Source organism: Ptychodera flava, chromosome 6, assembly GCF_041260155.1.
Source record: "Ptychodera flava strain L36383 chromosome 6, AS_Pfla_20210202, whole genome shotgun sequence".
In the NCBI taxonomy this organism is placed as follows: Eukaryota; Metazoa; Hemichordata; class Enteropneusta; family Ptychoderidae; genus Ptychodera; species Ptychodera flava.
In genome coordinates, this window is record NC_091933.1 from 34,661,471 (window position 1) to 34,685,766 (window position 24,296).

The 24,296-nt window shown below is 36.8% G+C and overlaps 2 protein-coding genes across 5 annotated transcripts; one reads left to right on the forward strand and one right to left on the reverse strand.

Annotated features, from left to right (window-relative positions):
- Positions 1-410: 410 nt before the first annotated feature.
- On the forward strand, positions 411-10,203 carry LOC139135588 (FAD-dependent oxidoreductase domain-containing protein 2-like). Of its 2 annotated transcripts, none has more exons than XM_070703059.1 (10): positions 411-591; positions 1,761-1,832; positions 2,389-2,680; positions 4,648-4,948; positions 5,302-5,644; positions 5,934-6,179; positions 6,523-6,615; positions 6,829-6,958; positions 7,456-7,687; positions 9,309-10,203. In XM_070703059.1, exons 2-10 carry the CDS (start codon positions 1,820-1,822, stop codon positions 9,468-9,470), a joined length of 1,812 nt encoding a protein of 603 aa, XP_070559160.1. In that variant the 5' UTR covers positions 411-591; positions 1,761-1,819; the 3' UTR covers positions 9,471-10,203. The 2 variants fall into 2 exon arrangements, with proteins under 2 accessions (XP_070559160.1, XP_070559161.1); XM_070703060.1 differs by having other exon boundaries at positions 452-574.
- A 2,331-nt stretch (positions 10,204-12,534) lies between these two features.
- LOC139135587 (uncharacterized) lies at positions 12,535-22,011 on the reverse strand. Of its 3 annotated transcripts, none has more exons than XM_070703055.1 (10): positions 21,894-22,011; positions 21,444-21,516; positions 20,611-20,785; positions 19,582-19,754; positions 18,445-18,581; positions 17,360-17,463; positions 15,220-16,654; positions 14,677-14,766; positions 14,285-14,397; positions 12,535-13,673 (listed from the first exon to the last, which is right to left on the reverse strand). In XM_070703055.1, exons 2-10 carry the CDS (start codon positions 21,491-21,493, stop codon positions 13,560-13,562), a joined length of 2,391 nt encoding a protein of 796 aa, XP_070559156.1. In that variant the 5' UTR covers positions 21,494-21,516; positions 21,894-22,011; the 3' UTR covers positions 12,535-13,559. The 3 variants fall into 3 exon arrangements, with proteins under 3 accessions (XP_070559156.1, XP_070559157.1, XP_070559159.1); XM_070703056.1 differs by having other exon boundaries at positions 13,417-13,673; positions 14,677-14,763; XM_070703058.1 differs by lacking the exons at positions 19,582-19,754; positions 21,444-21,516; positions 21,894-22,011 and having other exon boundaries at positions 13,417-13,673; positions 20,611-20,752.
- Between the last annotated feature and the right edge of the window lie 2,285 nt (positions 22,012-24,296).

Below are 24,296 nucleotides of genomic sequence, written 5' to 3' on the forward strand. Positions count from 1 at the left end.
AGGTCTTTCCACGATGTGTTTGTGGTTACAAATCTAAAATACGTACCTGTAGAGACCATTTCAATCGTTGACTATGAAATCTTATTCCAACTTAAATATATTGTAAATGTAACATACATAATAATAATTAATGCAAACAATAAAAAATAATGAAATCTCTGCATTTTGAATGTTCTTATGCAATGCCGTGTCCCAGGGTGAACTCATATAATGTTGAACATCTTAGGGGGTCATTATATTTTTCGTGGTCAGGAGGGTTACTAATAAAACACGTGACTAAAACTCCATTCGGCATCTCGGATCGTGACCGACAGGGCACTCTTAATCACGTGACGACATATGACTGCTTTCATTGGATGTAAATGAGTAGTAAAATAAGTAATAAGGTCACCTGAGTCAATATGTAAAATAGGCGAACTGCTTATAAATTGACTTTCTTACAACTGAAGAGCAATCGAGCACACGGAACAGTCAGAGTCACTACAACACTGTTGAGTCCGGCTTGGTAAAAGCAGACCCCTCTTCATCAATCAACAGAGACCAGATACGTTATTGTACCAGCAATCAATTACAGGTAAAATCTATTTCAAGGTATGTACTTAATTCCTATGTGACTACAAATTTCCGAGCTTTCAGAGAAGCAAGTTAGAAACACAAACAGAAAGGCAGGAGAGAGAGAGAGAGAGAGAGAGAGAGAGAGAGAGAGAGAGAGAGAGAGAGAGAGAGTTATTATCGACGTGGTATTATTGTCATTGATTCATACTTGCAAATATTATTGACGATGATAAGAGATATGTGCGACCTACAATGAAACAGATACATGAAAGAATGTGGAACTCAAAGCTCAATTACTGGAGAAAAAGGGGTACTTAAATGTGTAATATTGAAGCAGGAAGATGCATCAAAATATTACTTGTACATGCAGTTTTCTTGATTAATCAAGCTGGAAAAATAATCCCCCGTAAACAAAGGGCGAAAACTTCCCAAATGTGCACATAGACTATTATCCTTTGTTACTTCTGAGCAGGTATTAAAATGTGTCGAATAATGATAGGAAACTTTTGCTAGACCAGAATCAAGTCTCAGATTCAAAACTGTTTTGGTGAAGGGGTTCATCGAAGTACTGGACATAGCTAATCAAAAAGCAAACTATTCGAAATGAGAAGTACAGTTTAACTTCAATCTGCCTGTGAGGTTCGGATGGAAATTAGTAAATTAATCATCTTTCGACCATGGTTATCGAAAAGCATTTACTATTTGAAAAGCTTTCCAAATATTCACCACGCTCTTGTGTAGTTGTAGCCGAAAAGACGCATGTCGTGCGAAACGAGGGAAGATGGATTAAATATAATGCGGAATAAATCAATACTGTATACATCCCGTTCAGTTTAAATTCCTACGACAAATAAAATAGCTGCCAAAACGTAGATATGATTATAGTTTTGGTCATGTGGCTTTTTATTATAAGCTGAATGGTAGAGTACAAGAAAAATCGATTTAAGTACCATTCCCTTCCTTATTTTTGGAAAGGCAGCCTAATTCTCATCTCAAGTATGGTTTTAAACAGAGTAGCTGCGTGTTTGAGATCTGATTCCATTCACACGAATCATCTACATGTTCACAATAGAGGACCTGCTCGGGTCTTAAAAGTCAAAGTACAAATCTCAGTTGTACTTTGAAGTCAGTTAAGAGAAAACAAATTGCCAACGAAGAATACGTGCTCCCCTTAACCTGAAAGTCAACATTTTCATTTATTCCAGAACCGTAGTAATCACTCTTGGCCTTCCTTTGTCCCGAGGAGATATTCCGAAACCCGAAGATGGAAAAAAACGGTACGTATTAGTACATTAGCTACCTCACAAAAGTTTCGCAAAAAACAAAAACAAACAAACAAAAAAGTTTCACGCTGCTGAAGCGATACATAGACATCTTTAAAGTAATAATTTTTGTGGCTCGTTCAGATTTTTTGTACGATGTGAAATGAAGTGGAGCTTCGTAATCAATCTCACACTTTGTCTATATATGGTGTGTAAACTTTGAGGCCAAAGGTGATGTATGGCTACTAGACGTTTATCAATTTGGAACAGTTGTAAGCAGGGCTGTCTTATATAGTGAAGACATCATGATACAAATCTGATAAACTAGACCGAGCACTTCTTGATCACGAAGAGATATAGGCATTAAGCACTTAGTTGTATTAGAATGCTCGTGTCTAAAGCATGTATACAGAATGCTCCCCCTGGGTCTTTTAATGCTGTTAATGGCAATTATACAAATATAACAGACTGGCAATAAGAAATGTTATCAGTCCAAGAACTTTCTTTTAAAATTTCCATCACCATCATCACAGTACCAGCGTCATCTCCATTTCACTTATTTTCCTCCCAGATTTCCAGTATGCAATCGTCGGAGCAGGTCCTGCCGGTGTTCAGATGGCCTATTGCATGGAGAAAGCCGGCAAAGACTACATAGTCCTAGAAAAAAACGATTGCCCTGGGTCATTCTTCAAAGTACATCCTCGTCACCGTACACTGATCTCCATAAACAAGAGATTTAACTATTTCCCTGAGAAAGAGTTCAATCTCCGCCATGACTGGAACTCGCTCCTCTGTGACGATATGGCCTTGCAATTTAAGAATTACACTGAAGAACTTTTTCCGCCAGCTGATGCCCTCGTCGAGTGAGTATTAACATTTTCGCCAGTCTTCACAGACGAATAGACAGACGATTTTATACCTGATTTTCTACATCGTCATCAAAATAGCACAATCATAGAATCCAAAGGGCCTGGGATTAGATTTCTCACACGAGTTGGGGATATCCCCCAACGAGTGTGAGAAATCTGATCCGAGGTCCTTCGTGTGTGAGATTCTTTTTCTCACATGACAATACACCGCTTTCGTACAAGTGCATTTATACACAGTGTGGGACGATATTCTGAGAGTGTGGAATCAATTTTTCCCACACCGTCGACCCAACATTCCCAGTTGCTAGAAATTTGAGAATCTCATTTTCCAGGCTGTCAAGTGCATCTCCATGTGAGAGATCGTTTTTGGAACCTCAGAGAAAAAAGACGATGAGCATGATCCTTTACAAGGGCAAGAGGAAAGCAAAATGAATCTGTGCTTTCCTCTAACCGTTACAAAGTAATAAACGTTAATGGTCGCCCCTTATTCCTTCAATGAAATAAAATGCACTTCTGTGTTTTATGAAGAAACTGGAGGATACAAACGGCCTTTATTTGTTTCATTCAATTTCTAATTGTCATATATCGTTATATGCCACATTATATACCTGTCTTACGGTTGTGTGTGTCGCGTTCGCTTCAACGAAAGCCAGTTTTATCTTTGTATGTGGTTGTTACTTTATTACATACAAGTTCATTTCCCATCGTCCGTTGCTGCAATAAATGATTTGCTACAGTGAATAATGTTTCGAACTTTGCTTGCGTAAATCCTTGTGTGCATGCATATCTCTCTGACAATAGACACTGGGGCCGCTCAGCTTTATATTCCATGTTCGATACGTTGATATCATGAATTATGAAACAATAAAGACTATCAAAACTTACCAAACATGCTTTTAATCCAATGATTTCCTGTAATATTCCCTTGGGAGAAGGGCAGAGATCGGTTTGCGTAAGCATAGAATACCTCCACTTGCAAATCCGCGGACAGTTTTATTGCATATCATGTTCATGTTATCTCGTATGCGAGTTGATTAATTTACTTTGTAATAGTATATTTAACCACAGCGTTACCTCATGACATATTGTACTTATGTCTTTGCCCACTGTGTGCACCTCATTTTATGCTGGTATTCTATCTTTATGTGCTATATTCTCGTCATCATGTGTTGGTCTATGGCCTTCACATATTGAGTCCGCTTCATCATATATGCTGGTCTTGTGGCAATACATGACAGGTTCACCTTAAATGTCATTGTTTTCAATCTTTACGTGTCCGGTCAAGGGTAGCATAATCAGGTTCTGTCTGAGTATGCTGGTTACTTCATCATGCGCTTCACTATATCATGGTTACTCTACCCCACTTGGTTAGAGTAACGCTGCGACTGCACGCCGATCTTGTTTCTTTATATATTGCACATGATTCATTAAATGCCTGCATACGTCCTTACACACTTCATCGAATCAACGACATTTTCAGGTCAACCATTCTTTGATACATACAAATCGCAGAAAGATTGTTGATATATTTCTTCTGTATTTGGAATCTGTTTTTGCATTAAATACTTTGTTCTTGGAGTTACAAGGTTACACTTTTCTATCGTGTACAGAAAGTGTTGAGTTTTTTCTAACTCAAATCTAACATTCAAGCCTGAAAAAATACGACATTTCCAAGAATCGGAATTTGGTTTCAAGATCCAACGTCAAAATCTTCTCATTTTTGTGAAATCATTTCAATGCAAATGATTCTCTTTGCCATAAAAATTCTATCTTTTCGTTTTATAACATTTTCCTGAAAAAGTATCAAAACTAGGGGTTACGTCCTTCAGAGCGCTCTCTCTCTCTCTCTCTCTCTCTCTCTCTCTCTCTCTCTCTCTCTCTCTCTCTCTCTCTCTCTGCGTGATTTTTAATATGAATTTGTAAATTTCACCACTATGATTTTTATGTCATTTAATTTCTAGGTACATGCACGACTACGTTGAAAAGTTTAATCTCAAAATTCGCTACAACACAGACATCGTCAATATCCATAGGGAGGCTGTTTTGGATGGCAAATTCCGTTCTCGCTTTACACTTACTGACAGTGAGGGAAACAAGACGACCTGCAAAGTCCTGCTGATGGGTACCGGTCCTGTCAAACCCCATGACCCTGACATCGAAGGTATTGAACATGCTGTCTCATACCACGACCATTCAATCGACCTAAAAGAGTACGAAAACAAGAAAGTGCTCATCCTTGGTGGAGGAAACAGCGCTTTTGAAGTAAGTGCACTTCTTCAATCGGAATACAGTAGTGACCACTTGAAGCAATCGCATGCCGTTTAATGTATCATTATCAGCTATATCCTGTACTCTGACAGCTAGTTGCGTCAAAATGCATGCCCCCTTGCAAGGGAAGTTCATATTTCACTTAATTTGCACAGCTGTTACAGTATTTGTACATTTAAAATAATATGTACAGCTAACACGTCTGCATTATTAGCCAAGGTTTTGGAGACAAAAATTCTATTAATTGACACTTAAAAATTCAGAAGTTGATCTATTTTCTGAACTGGAAATGTTTCGAGTGGGGCAGATTAATAATTGATGTATAATTTGCCGCTTGTCTCTTTTAGACAGCAGATCATTTGGCCGGTAGCGCTGCTCTGATTCATATGTGCACTAGGAGGCCTGTTAAACTGGCATGGGACACCCATTTTGTGGGCAACTTGCGTGCTGTTAACAACTCCATATTGGACATGTACCATCTCAAATCCCTCCATGCACTGCGTCAATGTGACACCCTTAAATTCATCAAAGGAGACGACGGCAAGATTTCTCAGGTCTTCAACATTGAGCTACCCAATTGGGATCCACCAGGCACCGGTACATTCACGGCCGAAGGATATGACAAAGTTATCCTGGCAACTGGATGGAAGTTCATCAATATTGATATGTTTGATGACAGCTGCAAACCAGGTAAATAGATCTGATTCCTGCTTCCTTCACAATTGCTGAAATTTGAGGTGAAGAGTAACATAAGTATAAGGAAGGTTAGGGCCGAGCGACATCGTATTACTCACTGCAATTACACAGAAATGCGACTGTTCAGATCTGGAAAAACAAGGGACATTGGTGTCTAGAACTTTAGCGATTACATATATTGAAATAACTTACGAAAGGAAACTCAAAGGGTGCAGATTGAAGCTTATAGTTTGCTCAGTGATGCAATTTTGTGTATCATTGTGACCTTTTTTCATTTGTACAGACACACACACGTTGGGCAGATACCCTGTCCTTGACGAACACTGGGAGACTACTGTACCTGATCTTTATTTCATCGGCACTGCAATGCAAGCACGAGATCGCAGAGCAGCTTCGGGTTTCATCCATGGTTTCCGTTACAATGTCCGCTCGCTATCTTATATGCTCGGTCTGCGCTACGACGGTGACGATCTCTGGAAGGAGGTGTTTCCAACACTCAACGCTGACGAAATTGCGAAGTTCATGATTAGTAAGTGTTATTGTATTTGTTTGAATTGTGCTCTTTCCTTTCCACTGGCCAGATGTGAGCAGAATATGATTGGATAATTTTTTCATCTCAGTATCTTCATCCTTGCCGAGTGCGCCCTCATGAGTGAAACGAGTCCTCAACGATCTCACCGGGAACATCGATGTGACTTCGCTCGGAAATTAAGCTGGAGATATTCTGCCTTATATGTATACTTAAAGACATATTTTCACCAGTTTTCTTATTTATTACCTTGTTTGATTAACAGTGAAAAACATGTTTATCCTAAACAGAAATTCAATGGTTGTATTCAATTGACTGACACTATATTGCCTCCTCTTTCCAGATCGTATCAGTCTCTCGTCGGCGCTTTACCAGCTTAATCAGGGATTTATGTGCGATGTTGCAGTCTTTAAACCAGAGGAAGGTCCGAAACGAGGTATAGTTTTTCAACTCTTTTACACTCCTACTCGCACCTTTTAGATATCACTTGTTTCTTCTCTATAGCTGACAGATGCGAAAAAAATGAATGTCCATTGTCGATTTCTTGATTGAAAACTTTGCGCTCGTAATGAATATATTTCTTTATGTTATGTATAACGACATAAACGCCCCGCTGTAAAATTATTTAGAATATTTGTCATGTTTTCAGACGGAAACGAAACCATGAAGGGCACTCTGCAATACTATTATGAACTGCCTCATGCCTGGGTTTTGAAGAATGACTATTTCATGAATCAAGAAAACATGATGATCATAACCATTGAAGATGGTCATCACAGGTAAGATTCTTCCAGTTTTGCGAGATTGAAATTCAGGTGACTGCACCAGTTCAATTTTATTTCGAGGCTCTCTTACCAGAAAGCCTTAATACCCAAGTTAAATGGAGAGATTTGAATCTCACATTGATCTTCCTGAGTGTTCGCAGCATTTTACGTACCAATCTAAGGCGACATAGCGCACAGCGTCTCCCATGGTCCGTAGACTGCGTTTGACGACTGAAAATTCGCGTTCATTTTGACTCAGATCCTTGCAGAATGTCAGTTCGCTTGGTTTAATTCCTGAACGTCACTGGCGAATACTGGTTTGGTTTTTTGGTTTGAAGAAAATTTTAAACCACCAGCTTCGATGGTTATTTTGTTTCACGCATGAAATATCAAGAAATTGTGCAAAATACTGAAACGAATGCGAATCTTTCATGATTGAGATGGAACACGTTCATTACTATTCAGCCGACTTTTGAGCCAAATTCTCATCGCAACTTTTTTTCTCTCAATAGATTTCCAAATGCAAGCGTGACTGATTTCTTCCAGCCTGGTGACATGAATCCACGTAGTTGCAAATGCACGGCTTTTCCACAGGGCGCCTTTCGCTCGTACAAAAATGGCACCCTCACAGAGGAACTCCATATTTGTGGCTCCCTTGTTGTCAGGGCTGACAAGAAGATGTTTACTGGGGACGCAAATCCAGAGCGTTTCACTAACAAAGTCAAGAACCTTCTTCACAGACAGGTATTCACCGGGTTCATATTATTCTAAGATTAATATTCATGAATACTTGATATTGGTTTATTCAATTCATGCATACTTAAAAGTGTCTTCATCGTAGTAGTTGCGAGCCATAATTTTTAGCCCGTTTCTTCAAACAATGATGCTTGTAAATTTATTACAGTGAGTGCAGAATAATCATCTCTATCAAGTTTACGTTTTGTCTTCTTTTCTTTACATTGAGTAAAAACTGCATTAATCTGGAAACTAGTTATTTGAACCATAATGCTGACAAATGTGCCGTGCGAAGCCATTTGTATTCATCGCCGCCGGAGTCATGTTAAGGACACTAGATCTTAGACTAGTCTACATGTAAGCTTCGTTTGCTAGTGTTATTTCCGTGCACTTGAAAGACATTTACGGTAGAATGCACCGGGGACAGACATTCGGACTCTCATACCACTCGGGGGGGGGGGGGGGGGCCTCGTTTCAAACTCTTGGTGTAAAATATTCATCTTTGTTTTCGAAAATCGAAAATTTATTTTTCTCCAAAGAGTTAGCACAGGAATGACTTCCATTTTGAATTTCAGATATCGGCAATTTTTGTCTCTCTTGTACCAAAATCTGTAGGGTGATCCTCCATTACCATTCTTGATTTGGTTAGAGAAAAGTTGAAAGTTTTATTTAGGAAAGTTCGAGCAAAATTTTAAGTCATTCACTTTCGAGGAGCGAAGTACCTTAAAGGTATACAGTTACCTGTAATCTGAATATGCCCATATATGGTCAAAGGGGCGTTCCTTGGTATTCAAAATGCCCATGTGAGGGCGCTGTTTTTAAAAAGCGGCCACCCGCTTAAAACCTGTGATTGGTTAGATTTTCTCTTTCCATGGTAACAGTGGCAAAATTGGAACAGGTGACAGTGTACCTTTAACCGGTATTGTAATTTCATTAAAGGTGAGAGTGGGTGACAGATATTCGGACTCGTAAATATTCACAATGCATTTTGGTCTGTCACTTGTGGGGCTCATTTTGAAGCTCAGTTGGCAAATAAAGTTTTAACAGGCCGCTTTTTGTGAAAATCGAAAATTTTATTTTCCCACTAAGAGTTAACACAGAGATGGAGGCCATTTTGAATTCCAAGTGTTGGTTAAAGTTCGGTGATATTTGTTTCAGGGACAATTTTTTGCACATGATACCCCCTCCCCCGATTTGCATTCCTTTTTTTTCCGAAAGGCAATGGTTTAAAGTTTTCATAAGTAAAGTTTGGGCAATAGTTAAGGTAAACTACCTTAGAACTGATATTAATACATCTGTAAAATGCGTATTCACACTTAAGAACCAAGTTGAATCAATAAAAATAATAGTATTTCTCATATGTAAATGGTTTGAACAATTTAGGGAATGTGTCGTGACCCTTAGGCTAATCCCTGGGTCGTTCAAATTGGTCTGAAATTACCAGGACGTGTTGTGAGCTTGTGATATTCATCGCCAAATCTTATTTAAGTTACAATCACAGATGATTAGACAAGGATTACACATTGTTTACTGTGTCAAGGCTAACGATTTCAATTTTGAAATCATATACTTTTTGCCATTCTGAACAACGGATGGACGATAAACACAAGGTTACGTTTGTCTCTTTCAGCTTGGTATTGGCCGTGGTGACCATTTCGAAAGACTCTTCCCCGATGAAGAATGGAAGAAGGTTTACAGGCCATGGACAGCCGAAGAGATTGAAGAGAGGCGAATGCAAGAGATGGCAAAGAAGTCGATGACATTCGAGTGTAAACTTGGTATTTCCTCATAAAAATCCAGTTTAAAATGAAGGAAAAAACAAAGAAGAAAGTTATGATAGCCATTTGATCATATTATCATAGTAGATATCTTCAGAACAAATACGAAATTTATTATGAATCAATAAAAACTGTAATTTATGGCATAAAAATCGCACTAATAAATAACTTATAAATAGCTGTATATTTAAGCAAAAAAATTGAAATATTGACTTATCCTCAAATGAAAAATGTCTAGATAGAAATAAATGCTATAAGCTTAGTCTACAAAGAAAAGTATACAAAGAAAATAGTTACTATAGTCTGAGAAAGTCCATTTGTGGTCAGTAGGGAGACAAATTTCATAGTCTGCATGGCAAATAAATGTATTATGCACAGAAACAAATTGATGGTCCAACCAACAATAAAATTCATTTTTGAACCTGCAGAGTAAAACAAATTCTAAGTTAGCACTGAAAATAAGAGACACATAGTCTGCACAAATAATAAACGTTATAGTGGATAGAGAATTAAAGTTGAGTCTGCTGAGAAAATACAATTCATAATTTGCAGAGAAATAAATTTCAAAGTCTGAACAGGGTTTATTTGTACATGTCCCTTCAAATAATGAATGTCTACCAGTCATTGTTCAGTAAGTATTACAGATGAACCTCAAATCAACCTAGAATTGACTGTTTGATGAATTTTCATTGTAATGGAAGCCTCATTATGATAGAAACCAATAAATCCACTGCAGAATCAAACAAATATCTCTTCATTGTATTCACTAACACTTATAATTCTGTTGTCTTTGGCTATAACGTTTGGGTTAGAAGAATGAAGTTATGTGTTCTTTGGCAAAATGTTTCATCTGCCTTGAATTTAAACATAATAGTAAGATATTATTTGGTTTCATTTCACAGCCCTGTATGGGGCGACATCAAAAGTTCAATGTAGGATAAAAAACTTAAATCTGCAATCAAGCTAACCAGGGCAGGGCAGGTTGTGCATGTGTCGAAAAAAAATGCTGGCTTCAACATGAAAGTGTAAATTTTTACCTTAAATCAATTTGTCGGAAAGAAACTTTTTCGGGTAAAACACCTAACCAACCCCCCAACTAAAAGGAATAAGTTTTTTATCAGACATTGAACTTTTGACATTGCCCCTAAGATGGTATCTGGTATCAACCTGGTATGACAGCATACATTTTTTTCCCTCAGATAGAATACACCTCAGGGACAGATATTTGGACTCTGTCCGTCTTACCACTTTGAGGGATGTGACTGGTGTCATGGACAACACTCTTCATCTTGCATCAATCTAAACTATTTCACAAAAGCTGAAAGGCACAGCAAGCCATCCATTTTATCAATTTAATTGGGAGTTTGAGATAGGTGTGCCTGTACTTCACCAGAAATAAAAAAAATGGGGAATATGGTGTACATAAAGCATTCTGATGCAATCAAAACAGGCTCTCTGACATCAGAATGTAGCACGATCTACAGAGGAAACACCAAACACAGACAAATTTTGAAAATTTTTATCTCCTCAGTGAATTATTGAGACTGACCTGCAGATTACTTGCGCATGTGTAGGTAGCTTTTACTGATTGATAAATCCTGCATCTTTACCTTGTCTATACTCATTTGAGGATTGAGGAGACCACCTTTACTCTGATCCTTTTACTTTCATGTTTTATATTGTCTGTCTCCTTTTCAGATGGCCATCAATTCTTTCCCAAAACTCATTCCAAACACCCAAGAAACAAGACTTTCTTACCTAGTAGGCATTTCATGCAACAAGAGGCTCAATTTCCTTGGCAATATCAATACATATACATGGATCTGAGGCTACATGAACCAGTGTAACATAAAATTCCTTTTGAGCCAGAGCTCTGACTTTTCTATGCTCCCTCACTCTGCAAAACCACTTAAGGTAGCATGTGCCTCGAAGTGAAAGACTTACATTTTCACTCAAAATGTCCTCAAGGAATCATTCAACCATGTTCTTACCCAAGATTATCGATAGTTGAAATTAAAAATGGCCACTATCCATGAGTTAACTCTATGGAGAAAAATAAAATTTTGATTTTCGAAAAAACTGAGACAGTGAAAATTTTTCTTTTACAAAGAGCTCTAAAACGAATCCCAACAAGTGGTAGAACAGAAACAAATTACAGAAGTTTGATAGTCTGAATATCTATCCCTAAGGCACATTCTACCTTAAGGTAGTACGCGCCTCGAAAGTGAAAGACTTAAACTTTTGCTCAAACTTTCCTTGAGGAATCTTTCAACCATTCTCTTTCAAAATCAAGAAAACCGGGGTCACCGTGGAAATTTTGGTACTAGGGAAACAAATAACTCAAGAATTACCAATATTTAAAATTCAAAATGGCCCCCATCCCTATGTTAACTCTATGGAGAAACATAAAATTTTCGAATTTTGAAAAACTAAGCCAGTGAAAAACTTTCTTACATCAAGAGCTTTAAAATCAACCCCCAAAGCTGTATATCAGGAAAGAATTGTAAAAGTTTGAGAGTCCAAATTTGTGTCCCGGAGGCGTGTTCTACCTTAATGCAAAGAAGCAAACTAATTTCTGACAAGGCAAAATGCTTCACAGATTGACATCAATGACAGGTATTAGATCAATGAAACACTCCCTACAGACTTTTCAGTAATAGAGAGAGATAAGCAAAGAAGTGTTTTACTTCATGATTTTGCACAGTGGACAGTTTATCAAGGCGTTTCTCCAGACAACAAACTGCATGCACACCACATATTGAAGTATGACAACTGGTTTAAGTTTGTTGATAGTATTATCTCCTGAGGGAGAGGGAATTTCAAACAAGTAGTAAAAAGATGAAAGTCATAATTGTTTAAATCAGCCAGTTAAAAAACCATAAGTACAAGGGGAGTGTATGGTGTACAGGCAGTCTTGAAGCAGCGGTCACATTCAATGTTACACGGTGCAGAAAATTATTGTTAAATTTCCTTACAGTCTGAAACTTTCATTTTTATCCCTACCTTACTATGGTATGTAATTTGCATATAGATAATGACTAAATGATAATAATACAAAGACTAATGAGAACAATTTGTCAAATTTCATGGCAATCCTAATGGTATATAAGTGAAGTACCATACAGCTTAATCAAAAAGCTGCCGGCTGTTTTTAACAATGAATGTGGTAATCAAACTTGCTGTAACTTGAATCCGTCAACATATATGACAGATATTCAAACATTTTTATAACTATAAACATCAATGAATAGGAACATATGAATTTGCATTTGCTGAAAATCTTTAAATGCTATGACTAAAAAATAAAAGTTGCAATCAAAACCACATCAGAACTTCAAATTCTTGCGTGTCATCAAAGTAACTTATGACAGTATTAAACATATCCAACAGTATGTAATTATGAAAAGATTGATGATAAATACAATCCTGTGATAAGTAAAATGCTTTTCAATGGATTTCAAATATTAATAATCAAATCTTTTCTGACATCAAAGTCACTTTCACTTAAATATAAGTAAAATTTATAACATTATGGCCCTGTCAAATCTATTTAGCCAGCGTACGCCAACATATGAAAAATTTGGTGAAGACACTGAGCATACGTCGAATACATTATGGGTAAGTTTTGTACAAGTTAAGAGCACGCCGAAGCATACTGGTATACGTCGTAGTACAGCGAGGTCATAAAAAACTTTTGTGCATGCACAAGTTTTCGACGTATGGCAGTATGTGGCTCATAGGTCCTGCACACGTAGGCCATAAGTTGTAGGTAGGTTATGCGCTCGTTGACACACATTGGCACATGTTACTTGTAAGTTACTCGTAAGTCGAAATGCGTCGAGAGAATTGTCTGGCAAATCCAAAACGTATTTTTAACCAATGAGTACGGTATGAATATGCTATGTATACACCCAAAATTGAAAAACACATCGAGAATTTTGATACGTCGGCATATGCTGGCTAAACCATCAAGGTGTGACAGGGCACTTATACAAAGGCTACATCTCAAAACAGCACATCTTTTTCCCCTATCCTACTTTGGAAAGTCTTGAGAATGCCCTCCTTTTTAATCAATGGAGAGTATCTTTGGATTCATAAAAAATTTAATGATGTTTAGATGTTTTCATCGATCTTCTTATGTTTGGAATATTGATTCCTGACTTTTTTAATGAGAAGTCTGATAATTTTCTTCTTGCTTCCACACTTCTTGAAACTTTCTGAAATTGAGGAACAGCAATATTATGCACAAATCAGTAGCCTGAATTTTGAGACTTGGAATAATGGATGAAAGGAAATTGACAAAGACAAAATGAAAACCTAAACAAAAAAGATGATGAAATATGCAGTATGTAATTGGCATTTTGTTGTGACGATAAAAAAACAAAATTATTAGCAGTTTCCTTTTACCACAGTAAATGATATTACATAATATGCTACACACACAACCACATTACTAATCATTTGCACATTGGCTACTCAGTGAGACGACAGCTTGTTTGAGGAAGAAAATCTTTATCACTGACTTAACAGTTGTGTAATTCCTCTTAATTGGTGAAATTGACAAAAGCATATTTTCATTGTTAGTAGACTTGAAAACATGATGCATCTCCCATTCATGTGAGGTTTCAAAATTATGCTGTGATATATGTACATGACAAAAACAAATGTTACAGTATATCTATGAAGAAGACCAACAGGATTGAAAGTGTAGTTGAATAGTCTCAGAATGTGTTCCTTTTGTGACATACAGCTATTTATATGTATTGAACATACTTTGTCCAGCTTCACAATATTGCTTATAAGAATAATTTGGTTCAGTTTTACTCACGTATTCACTTTCCATTGGGCCACTTGTAGTGATGGAACTTGAGCAGCTCCAAAAGTCATCTTCATTTTTAGACATATTGCTCCTGTGCTCATCTATAGGACTCTTCATAAAAACTAGATATGAAAAGATGAAAACTTGTTTCTGTCAAAGTTGTTGGTAGGGAACTAACTTCCTTTCCATAACTTTGTAAGAAGATGCCAGAAGGATTGAAGAAAACTGAAAGTAGAGTAATTTCTTTAAAACAGCTAATTTCTATAAAGCAACATATTCTTCAATTGATTTGCTCTGTCCAGATAACTGAATGATTTTTTAATTGAGATAAATCATAAAATTGTCATGTAACATTTATTTTTCTTGCAACATTGCAAGCATGCACTCCAGCATCTACCTACCAGGAGAGTCAGGAATTACAAATGTGAAGGTCTCTTGTGAGCTCTCCTCAGAATCTGAATAGTGAGTTGATGTCTTCAAAATGTTACCTTCTGAAAAAAAATTGGAATAATCATTATGCCAGAACATATACCTGTACATCAGAGCAAAGCATATGAAAACATATTGGGATCTGCAACATATCAATATTTTGATTTACTGAATTTTAATCATACCTAACATGCATATGATCTATGCAATCTCTTACCATAAAATTACTGCATATCCATTCGGGTCTGGCCATGAAAATTTGTGCTCATAAGATTTGAATTAGGCAGTCTCCTTTATAATCATTATATTGTGGTAATAATTCTATCATCAATGTTTGTGAGGATATGGAGTTACCCATTCAGCCACCACTTAATTGGAATGCAGCACCACAGTGTTGCAGAAGTATAAATGTCGCCCTCCATAGCTGATGTTCATGAGTAACTTTTGTTTTTGTGACAGTGTTAACCGTATATTTTCCAACAGCATACAATGATAATGAGGAAGAGAAATTTTACCTTCACTTATTCCATTTTTATTCTCTTTCATTTTTAATATAGACCTTGTACATACGTCCTTTGGACTGATTTGTGGCTTGTCTTTGTTCAGTGGAGAGGCAAGTTGTGGTTGATTTTTGGATTGAAGACTGCCAGGTGTCCTTCTCCCTTGCTTGACATGTCTTTTCACTGTCATTGGAACTTCATCTTCTAGGTCCATGGCAGATTTATTTTCATCCTGCATCTGTAATCCTCCAGTGTAGCTGTTTTTTCTGTCCACTTTCCTGTGGCTAGGTATACTTGAGAAGGATCTGCTTCTCCCCATGGTTTTCCTCTCGTCATTGCCCTTCACTCTAGGATTACCCACTTGATCAGTAGTATTTCCTTCATCAGTGTACTCATACACTTTTATGGCTGAAGCCCTATTTGAAATTTTGTTATTTAGGACTGGCTCTTCTTTTTGAAGAGGTATTTGTTGACTTCCTTTTGCTATATCCTCTTCTTGAAATACTTGTGGCCTTGTTAAATTCCTGGCACTAAGTCTCTGCGATTTTCTTGTAGCATGTTCATTAGATTGAGTACTGCCTCCAATAACCCGTCTTCTCTTTTTAACACTACTTCTCAATTCAGTTGCATCCTCTTTGCTATCATCACAGTTTGCAGACACAACAGACTGTTTTACTTGCGGCATTACGGTTGCAACCGGAGATTGCTTCGCTTTTGCTCTGGCTGCCCCAGCCCATTTGGTACCGCTCTCTGTAGTGGGTGATGTCAGTGACACCGGAAGGGTCTGGCATAGTGATTGCGCCGGTTTATTTTTCAGAGGTTCAGTCGATATATCCTGCATAATTCTCATGTGTTGTTGATGACTATTTGAATTTTCAAAGGTGGTAAATTCATTCTGCACAAACTCAGTTGATTTGACTCTGTTTGTTTGAATATCTATGTTTGTTTTGTGTGTACTCAGTGCTGACCTAACATGCTGGTCGACTCCATATACAATTCTTCCATTACATGTATCTTTGCTATATATTGGTTGATATGGTGGTTGAATATAATCATTGTATCGTAAATCTACTTGATTATTATCTTGATGGCACATTGGATGTATACCTTGAGGAACGCTAAATCGATGATTTTCCTGTGATCTCAGTGAGGAAACATTAACACCTTGGTGTCCACTGTCAAATGAGTACCCATAGTCTGCATTGAGAGTTTGCTCTGATCTATTGAAATTTTTGTATTTAGGCAAGCTGGATGCTATGCCATTGCTCCAGGTATCTTTACTTGCCAAAGCATGGCTTTTATCCTGTTCCCGCTGGAATTTCTCTAGTTGTTCTCTGTTCAGCTGTTGTTGTTCATTGTAGGCTGTTTTCAAAGTTTCAATAACTTCCTTCTGTTGTTCTTGTTGGGCTTCTTCAAGTTGAGACTGAAGAAACTCTATTTTTGTATCTTTCTGCATGAGAAACAGAGAATATTCATTTTAGTAACTGAACAAAGCTGAATGAAGGATTGCAGACAAGAAATATCTTGCATTAACAACTGTTTTGTCATAAAGAAGCAATCTCAAGTAGAGTCACAGGGCATCTCTTTATATAAGGCACACTTAATACACTGTGATACTTATGTTGCATGTTTCTTTGTAAGGAACTGTTGGCATAACTACAGTACTGATACATGCCTGGTAATCATTCTTCTCTATTGTGCCTATGATAATATTTATGGCAAATTCAGTCTATATGGCATGTCATCTTATATCTAGGCAACAATATGACATACACCAATTTGTGAGTCATATCATCACACACAAACAGCTTGAGCATGTTATAATGAAAGTTATTTCACCCATGTCATTTTATCTTCTACAAATTTTAAAACTAAAGTGTATGCAAGTACTTATTTACCTTGAGGATTTTAAATTTGAACAAAATGAACAAGTTACCTTGAACTATTCTATTTGAGCACTGAACCAAAGAGAGGTTTGGAAATGTGATGATGACAAAAAGACGTCATCATGGGATAGTGATTACAACATGTAAAGGAAATGTCATATTCAAGTCATAGACAGTGTGCTGTCATTTAAAAAAATGTCAATCAATGAATTGGGTATTCAATCAAAAACAACTGTGTCACATAGGTAACCTTGTATCTTGGCACTTACCATGGCAATTATTTTCTCCAACTCTGCAACCTTTTCCTTTTCTTCATCCTTTGCTTGTAGTGTTTTCAGCAATGTTTGGAAGTAGGATGCCAAATCTTCATTGACTACATTAATATATGAAAATTATTTATCCTTTTTACATTTTTGGTTTGCTGTACCAACTAGACACTTAATGATCTAACTTTTGGTACATAATTTATAATGTAGTATACATTGATAGCACAACCACATATGCACGCCTTAAATGGGAAGTTACAGGACTGTGGGCGCACAACAGGGGCATTACTTGATGACACAGCCATTTGCATACACTTGGCGGGAGTTTCTGAATTCTCATAGCATCGCTTTGACAGTGTGATAAATTTGAATAATCATGATGGCCACTTTTGTGACATATTCAAAGAGGGGTCAAATGGTCGTACAGGGACCAAACACGGCACATCCGATCTGTAGCCTGGCTTTTTTACATTTGCATAGATTTACGATAATCCAGCTTTTATAGGGGAAGTTCCTGTTTAAGCGTCAGTTTGGTTTTGGAACACAGAACCTATATAAGTAAATACTAGGATTCTAGAAATTTTACAACCTTTAACTGTCAATGCTACACTTCAAATGCATAAGACATAGCAGTAACATGGTTTGTTCTCAACCTATGTCCTGGACATTCTATGAGACAAGATAGTGCAATTATAAGTTTTTGTTTTAGGCTATTAGAAACAAAAACACAGTTTTTTAAATGGAAATGGAGCATGAGATATGGGACAAGTCCTATTTACAAGATTATACCAACCACAAATTTGTTCAGTAATCAGACTCACTATGTGAAAGAAATGAATATAAATTCTCCGTAACAGCTAACCTATGATGTATGAATGAAATACCAAGTTGGTATATTTTCCAGTTGATTAAAATGAAGCAGGTGTATGAAAATGACCTGCTAGTTTGAAATGAAACAGTGTTATCACAAGTCCTGTATTCTAACATTAAAATTAGTTATGATGCCCTACCAGCCCTTTCCAAATATACAAGGTGGAAATTAAAATAACATGATTTCCAGCATCAGTAACAAATGAGTATATCTTAACCTTTCTTTATTAACTGTGCAGATTGCTCAGTTCCTTTTGCCATGTCCCTGTTCATGGTTTCCTTGATTGATTCTGCTGCTGCCTTGACTTCACCGACACAGGTCTTCATTCCAGTGAATATTTTCTGAATTAAGTCTCTGTTTGATTTTTTTCAAATACAGAAGACATACATTATATTATTCAACACACAGAAGTGTCAGGCTACTATCATGTAAACATAAGCATAAATCTTATTCATTCACGTTTTGTCACAAAGTTAAAAAATTCACAGAATTCGCCATTTACCATCACCAGAATTTACCAGAATTCAATGTTTTCAACAATCACTATGAGTTGACCCCTTTTAAGAAAGGGATGCACCAATAATAGGTCTGGAGTCTTTAAGGTAGAATGCGCCTCAGGGACAGATAGTCGGACTCTCTCATTCTTATCATTCTTTTCTGATATACCACTTGTGGGGTTCATTAAAGCTCTTGGAGAAAGAAAAACTTTCTCTGTCTTAGTTTTTTGAAAATCCAAATTTAATTTCCCCCATGGAGTTAATACAGGAATGGCAGCCATTTTGAATTTCAAATATAGCAAAATGTTACAAAATTCATTTCGCTAGTTCCACACTTTGCACAGTGACCCCCAATTTTTATTGTTGATTTGGTAAGAGAATGTTGAAAGTTTCATTCAGGAAAGTTTGAACAAAAAGTTTCACTCTTCCACTTTTGAGGCACATACCACCTTAAAATGCTAATCACCTTCAGAATTGAGTTACTGCTTCTAATAATTTTGAAACAATAATTATGATCACTGGTAAATTAAACATTAAACTACTGCACTGCCAAGTTCTCACATTTCCTCTCCAAACTGTCGATTGTCACAGTGGTTATAGAATTTATCATATTCAAATGATTTTGCTACTGTATTTATGAAAAAGATATACTTCCGTACTCTCTTTCGCTGAGTATTAAGTAACAGTGAGGTAAACTATACCTCTGAAAGAGGGATAACATGACTACAAAGTGAACATGAATTACCTATTATATTTCATGAATATTCTAAATGTACTCCTTGCTATCTTTGTTCCATAGTTTAAGTTAAAAATAAACAATGCCAAATAGTCATAATAATTGGAAAACATAAAATTACCTTTCATCCCTTTCCTTTGCTCTCTGTTTATTTATTTCAAACTGCTCAAAATGACCTTGACCTTTGGTACTTGTCTTTGTTACCAAGGGCTGGTCAGAACGGCCATCTTTGCCAAACAAAGGAGGCATCGACAAGTACTTGAGATGATACTTTGATTGGTCTGCACTTGAAGACTTCATTCAAAGGAGAAATTGACAGGAGATCAGTAGTGGCAAATAGAGAAAAACTATGAAATCAAAGATAGACAAACAGGGGGTGGACGAAAGACCAAGCACAAGTTTAGAAGAGAATGATAATGGAATGAGGAACAATCACAAGGATGGTGTCATTTGTACTGAAATACAAAGAGGCTGTTTTCAAAGCTTTGTAATGATTAATAGTTCACTGATACTATACCAACTGTTCATTTATCACTAAAATTAGTCTGTGTAATAAGTAGTTGATCTAATTTCTTTCATATGTATGTCATGAGGACAACATTGGTTTCTCAGGTCAAGATACAAATTATAAGCATCTGTTATCCTACTTCTAAGTTTTATCGGTTAAACAAATTTCCTAATGCTCTATAACTTGGCTTAATGTTTTGAGTTTACATTTAACATTCTCACTTGACACTTGTTCAATGATGTTGTAAACCTGGGGAGTCAGATTTCCATTTAACACTTTCTATTCTTTTGTATGGCCTTGATGTAAATATTTGCAGCTGTATTATATGTTGAAACTGGCACGTAAAATGAAAGTTGTTCTGATAAATACAGTTGTTTCGTAATTATATTAAATAGCAATCAAATTCATTCATTTGACCAGGGATATTAGAATGAAGGCTCTTTAACAAACAATTGCTGTTTTACTTTTCATCATCATTTTAAACAGACCAATAAATTACTAAGTGGTTAAAACTGCTGTCTGAACAAACCTTGCCTGTACAAGCTGATATTGCAATAAAGAGACTATCATGGCGTGTTTGCTAATATTCTATTTCTGTACAAACTTCCAGTCAATGTATCATGCTAAAGTTACATAACATACCTCATTCCTATGGCTTGAAACTACAGTCTGCTGAGAAGGCTTTTGAGAGAAGAGCTCATATGAGCTGGTCTGGGAATTTTCAAACTGAGAACTATTTCCTTGGCTGTATGCTTGAGTTGATTGAAAGGCAGAGTCTTCCCAATCATATGCAAATCTTGTGTTTTTTAGGAACTCCCTATCATTGTGTCAAAAAAAATTGTTGTTGTCATTCATACATTAATTTGATGTGAGTATTGTGGATTGATGATTCAAAGATAAATAAATTCATAGTATGATTACATAATGAGAAATAAATTGAAACAAGAGGCTCAGATATTTTACTTTCAGGACAAAATATGCTTGAGAATGTATCAAATACATGAACTTAATCTGTAAATGTAACAAATGGCAAGTTAAAATGCCCTGCCAACAGTCCCATGGCTGTCGGCTCAATGTGAGTCCTTATTGTGGACTCTGGCAGCTATGCATAAATAAAGCTTTATATATGGTATTAAGGGGTTCTTTACATAGTTCTACCACTTCTTGCCACTGTAGCCAGGGACACGAAAGGTGTGAAAATATTTTGGTAAAATATTTGCAGTTTTAAAATCTTATTCGGATATTCCTCTGATGATTTGGTATAAGCATTACTAACATATACAGACCTTACTACCTCAGATAATTTTGTAATTTACAAGTTCAAAATCGGATATTAGTGTACTTTGTTTCGACATTGTACAATATGATATTTAATAATACTTCATTTCACAAATCGTTGATACATTTCAGTGCATGTGACTACGATAAATCGAACACACAAAACTTTGAACTGTGATAATCCATGATAACATTACCCCGGATTTGTTGTATAGATGTCTCTGGTGTTTACTTGATTAACTAACATTATGGTGCTCCAATTCTTCTCCACTGAAAATAAAGTATAAAGAAGAGTTCGCAGTAGATTGCATAGCTGCTGATGCCGGCGGCCATCAGAATACGGCCCAAATAATAATCAGGACAGCATAAAAAGAATGTGTAAATAAAATGTCCGTGATAGAAAAGGTGTAAGTGTTCATTTGAACACTTCATAACAGTATGTAATGCTACACTTCAAAAAAATGACAGCTTCTACGTGACTGCTTATATTATATGGTATATAAATGGTTTTGTTGTTTCGAGTTCTTTTCAAGCAGACGACATTTTGTGTCCATGTCGCTGTCAGACTCAATGACAAAATTTCGGTTGGTCGCTGTGGATTTAGAGTTTGATTTTGCATTTATTCTACGTCTAATACGATAACTTACCTCGGATGCGAATGACAACAAAACCAACTGTCTATTTTGTGGAGAACTTGAATTAAGGATCGTTTTTCGTGGCCGAGGCCGTCCTGCACTGTGTGACTCAGACTGTGTGACCAGTGACTATCGTTGTTGACTGTGACTGTCGTTGAGGGCGATATGTAAGAATGACGTCATGCGATGGCCTTCATTACAGAGTCTGATCGATCACACAGTAGTGCTGGGACATTGGCATTAAAAATCTACATAAATTAATCTTCAGAACGTACTCAAACCAATCACGCCACTGGATCTACGCGTCAATCGACTAGTGATGACTTTCAAAAAGTTATACGGTCGATATCACGACATTGTGGCCAAATATGACACCTCGGTCACTCAAATGATTAGCGACGGCATTCCCCGGCTTTGACTTTATTACAGTGATTCCTATCCAGTATTTAGACAATTTTAGGACCAATCCTGACGGTTGTAGCATGCTAGCAGGGTACGCTTACCCATTCTTGACACCTGGTACCACCACTAACTATCAGTGGTTCAGGATGGTCCTACTTAAATTCGTAAATCTCAAATGTCCTATGGACTTGGTAATGTACATGTATTACCTTGAAATTGAATGGAAATGATTATTGGACCAGTTTAATGTCATATTATTATGAAAATCGCGACCTTTCTTTTCACATATAGATTTCTTGGTCAAAATCTCTGTTTGGGGATACCCAGCAATAGACGGTCCAAACTTACTTCCTCGGCGAGAAGAAAACATTTCACCGATGCTTTTTTGAAAGGATGAAGATGTTATTCGCACCGCTGCGGTGCGGATAAGGAACCTTAATTTCTTATTCGCACCGCAGCGTGTCTAGCCTTGATGTACCGAAGCTTGGCAATCGCTATTAATCCAGGTCCCCAAGTTTCCTCTTTCCCCGATCCATACTACGCATTTTGAGACGTAAAACTGCTTTTAGAGATAATAGGACGCGCATTTGGACCCCTTCGATTACTCAGGCGACCGCCTGCTGTTTTCTAAATCTACAATTCCCTCAGTCTGGCATTGCAAAAAATGAAAAAAAACCCAACCAATATTACTAATAATGAGCCCTCTTCCATTTTATGTATGATCGATTGTTAATATTAATTTATTTACTTTGACTACGGTGGTGACAGATGGATTGTATGCAAGAAATTGGATTTTGGAATTTCACAGAAAATGTTGATCATTATACATGGTAGCTGTGGTCTCGCAGTGGTGCAAGTGCCGTCTATTGAACGCGCTCGGGTCAAGGGTCATCGCCAATACTGACGCTGTGATGTAGCTAGCATGACAGAGACCAAGAAGTGATGTCAGGTGTTTCGAAAATAGTAAGCGCATCCTACTCCACATGTGACATAGAACACTAGGAGACTGAACAGTTACCATGGATTTTTGAATTCTGACATTTGAAAATAATCAAATATTAGAGAAAAAAGATCGGTCACTATGCTTGATCTACGATGAACAGTCATAGTTTTTCCCAAATCACTTATAATCAATATATGGATTCAAGTTCATGCAGTGAATGAAATTTTCACATCTCATCGTACAACAACACAAAATTTATTTACTTTGAACAGTAAAGACTCTAATTTAAATGAAAAAAAATGTGTGACTAAAAGGAATCATTTATTTTTTACCAAATTTGCCATTATTACACAGCGCATGTGTAAATTAGGCTGTATTGAACTTTGCAGTGCATGCTTTCTTCTTTTCTGCAATACTATCAATAACAATAATAATAACAACAATTCAACAACAACAAATTTACTGAGTCCAAATATATTTTTATTTTTCTTCATTTATTAAAAAAAAATTATCATCATCATCATCATCATCATCATCAACATCCTGCTCATCGGAGATTGAGACCCCTGTAATTGTAATACTCTGTTGTGACAACCATAGTCCATGGGGACTATAGTTCTATCCACGGTCCGTTTTGTGGAGGGACAGTGTTCCATCCATGGCCTCAAACTCAGAGAAAAATTACAGATCTCTAAAACATCAACTGTAATCAGTGAGAGGAAACTTGCCAGCCAATAATAATGGTAAAAACATGGGAAATGTGTCGGCAATTCTGATTTGAGTGGACACTACTTTGTGTGATGATCAAAGATAGAGTTGAGTTTCAATCACTGTTTAATGTATGCAATTGCATCAAGTTGAATGTTATGGGGAATCTAAGGTCACCACATGCATCATGAGCTGTTCATGTTGAATAACAACGCCGGGGAGGGGAATCAAAATAATTCATGCTCAATATCTTAAGGAATATAGTCACATTTTGGATCGGATGCATGAGTCGCATTTGATCAACGTCGGTATTCAATTTGTGATGTTTAATTCGTTAGATGATTCATTATGGCGACACACTT

Coding starts and splice junctions, on each gene's coding strand:
- LOC139135588 (XM_070703059.1), top strand. Junction 6,616..6,828: donor AGAGGAAGGTCCGAAACGAG/GTATAGTTTTTC, acceptor TCATGTTTTCAG/ACGGAAACGAAACCATGAAG. Junction 7,688..9,308: donor AGAACCTTCTTCACAGACAG/GTATTCACCGGG, acceptor TGTCTCTTTCAG/CTTGGTATTGGCCGTGGTGA.
- LOC139135587 (XM_070703055.1), bottom strand. CDS start 21,493: ATGTTAGTTAATCAAGTAAACACCAGAGACATCTATACAACAAATCCG. Junction 18,582..19,581: donor GCAAAGGAAAGGGATGAAAG/GTAATTTTATGT, acceptor AAAATCAAACAG/AGACTTAATTCAGAAAATAT. Junction 13,674..14,284: donor GCCCAATGGAAAGTGAATAC/GTGAGTAAAACT, acceptor CCTCAATTTCAG/AAAGTTTCAAGAAGTGTGGA.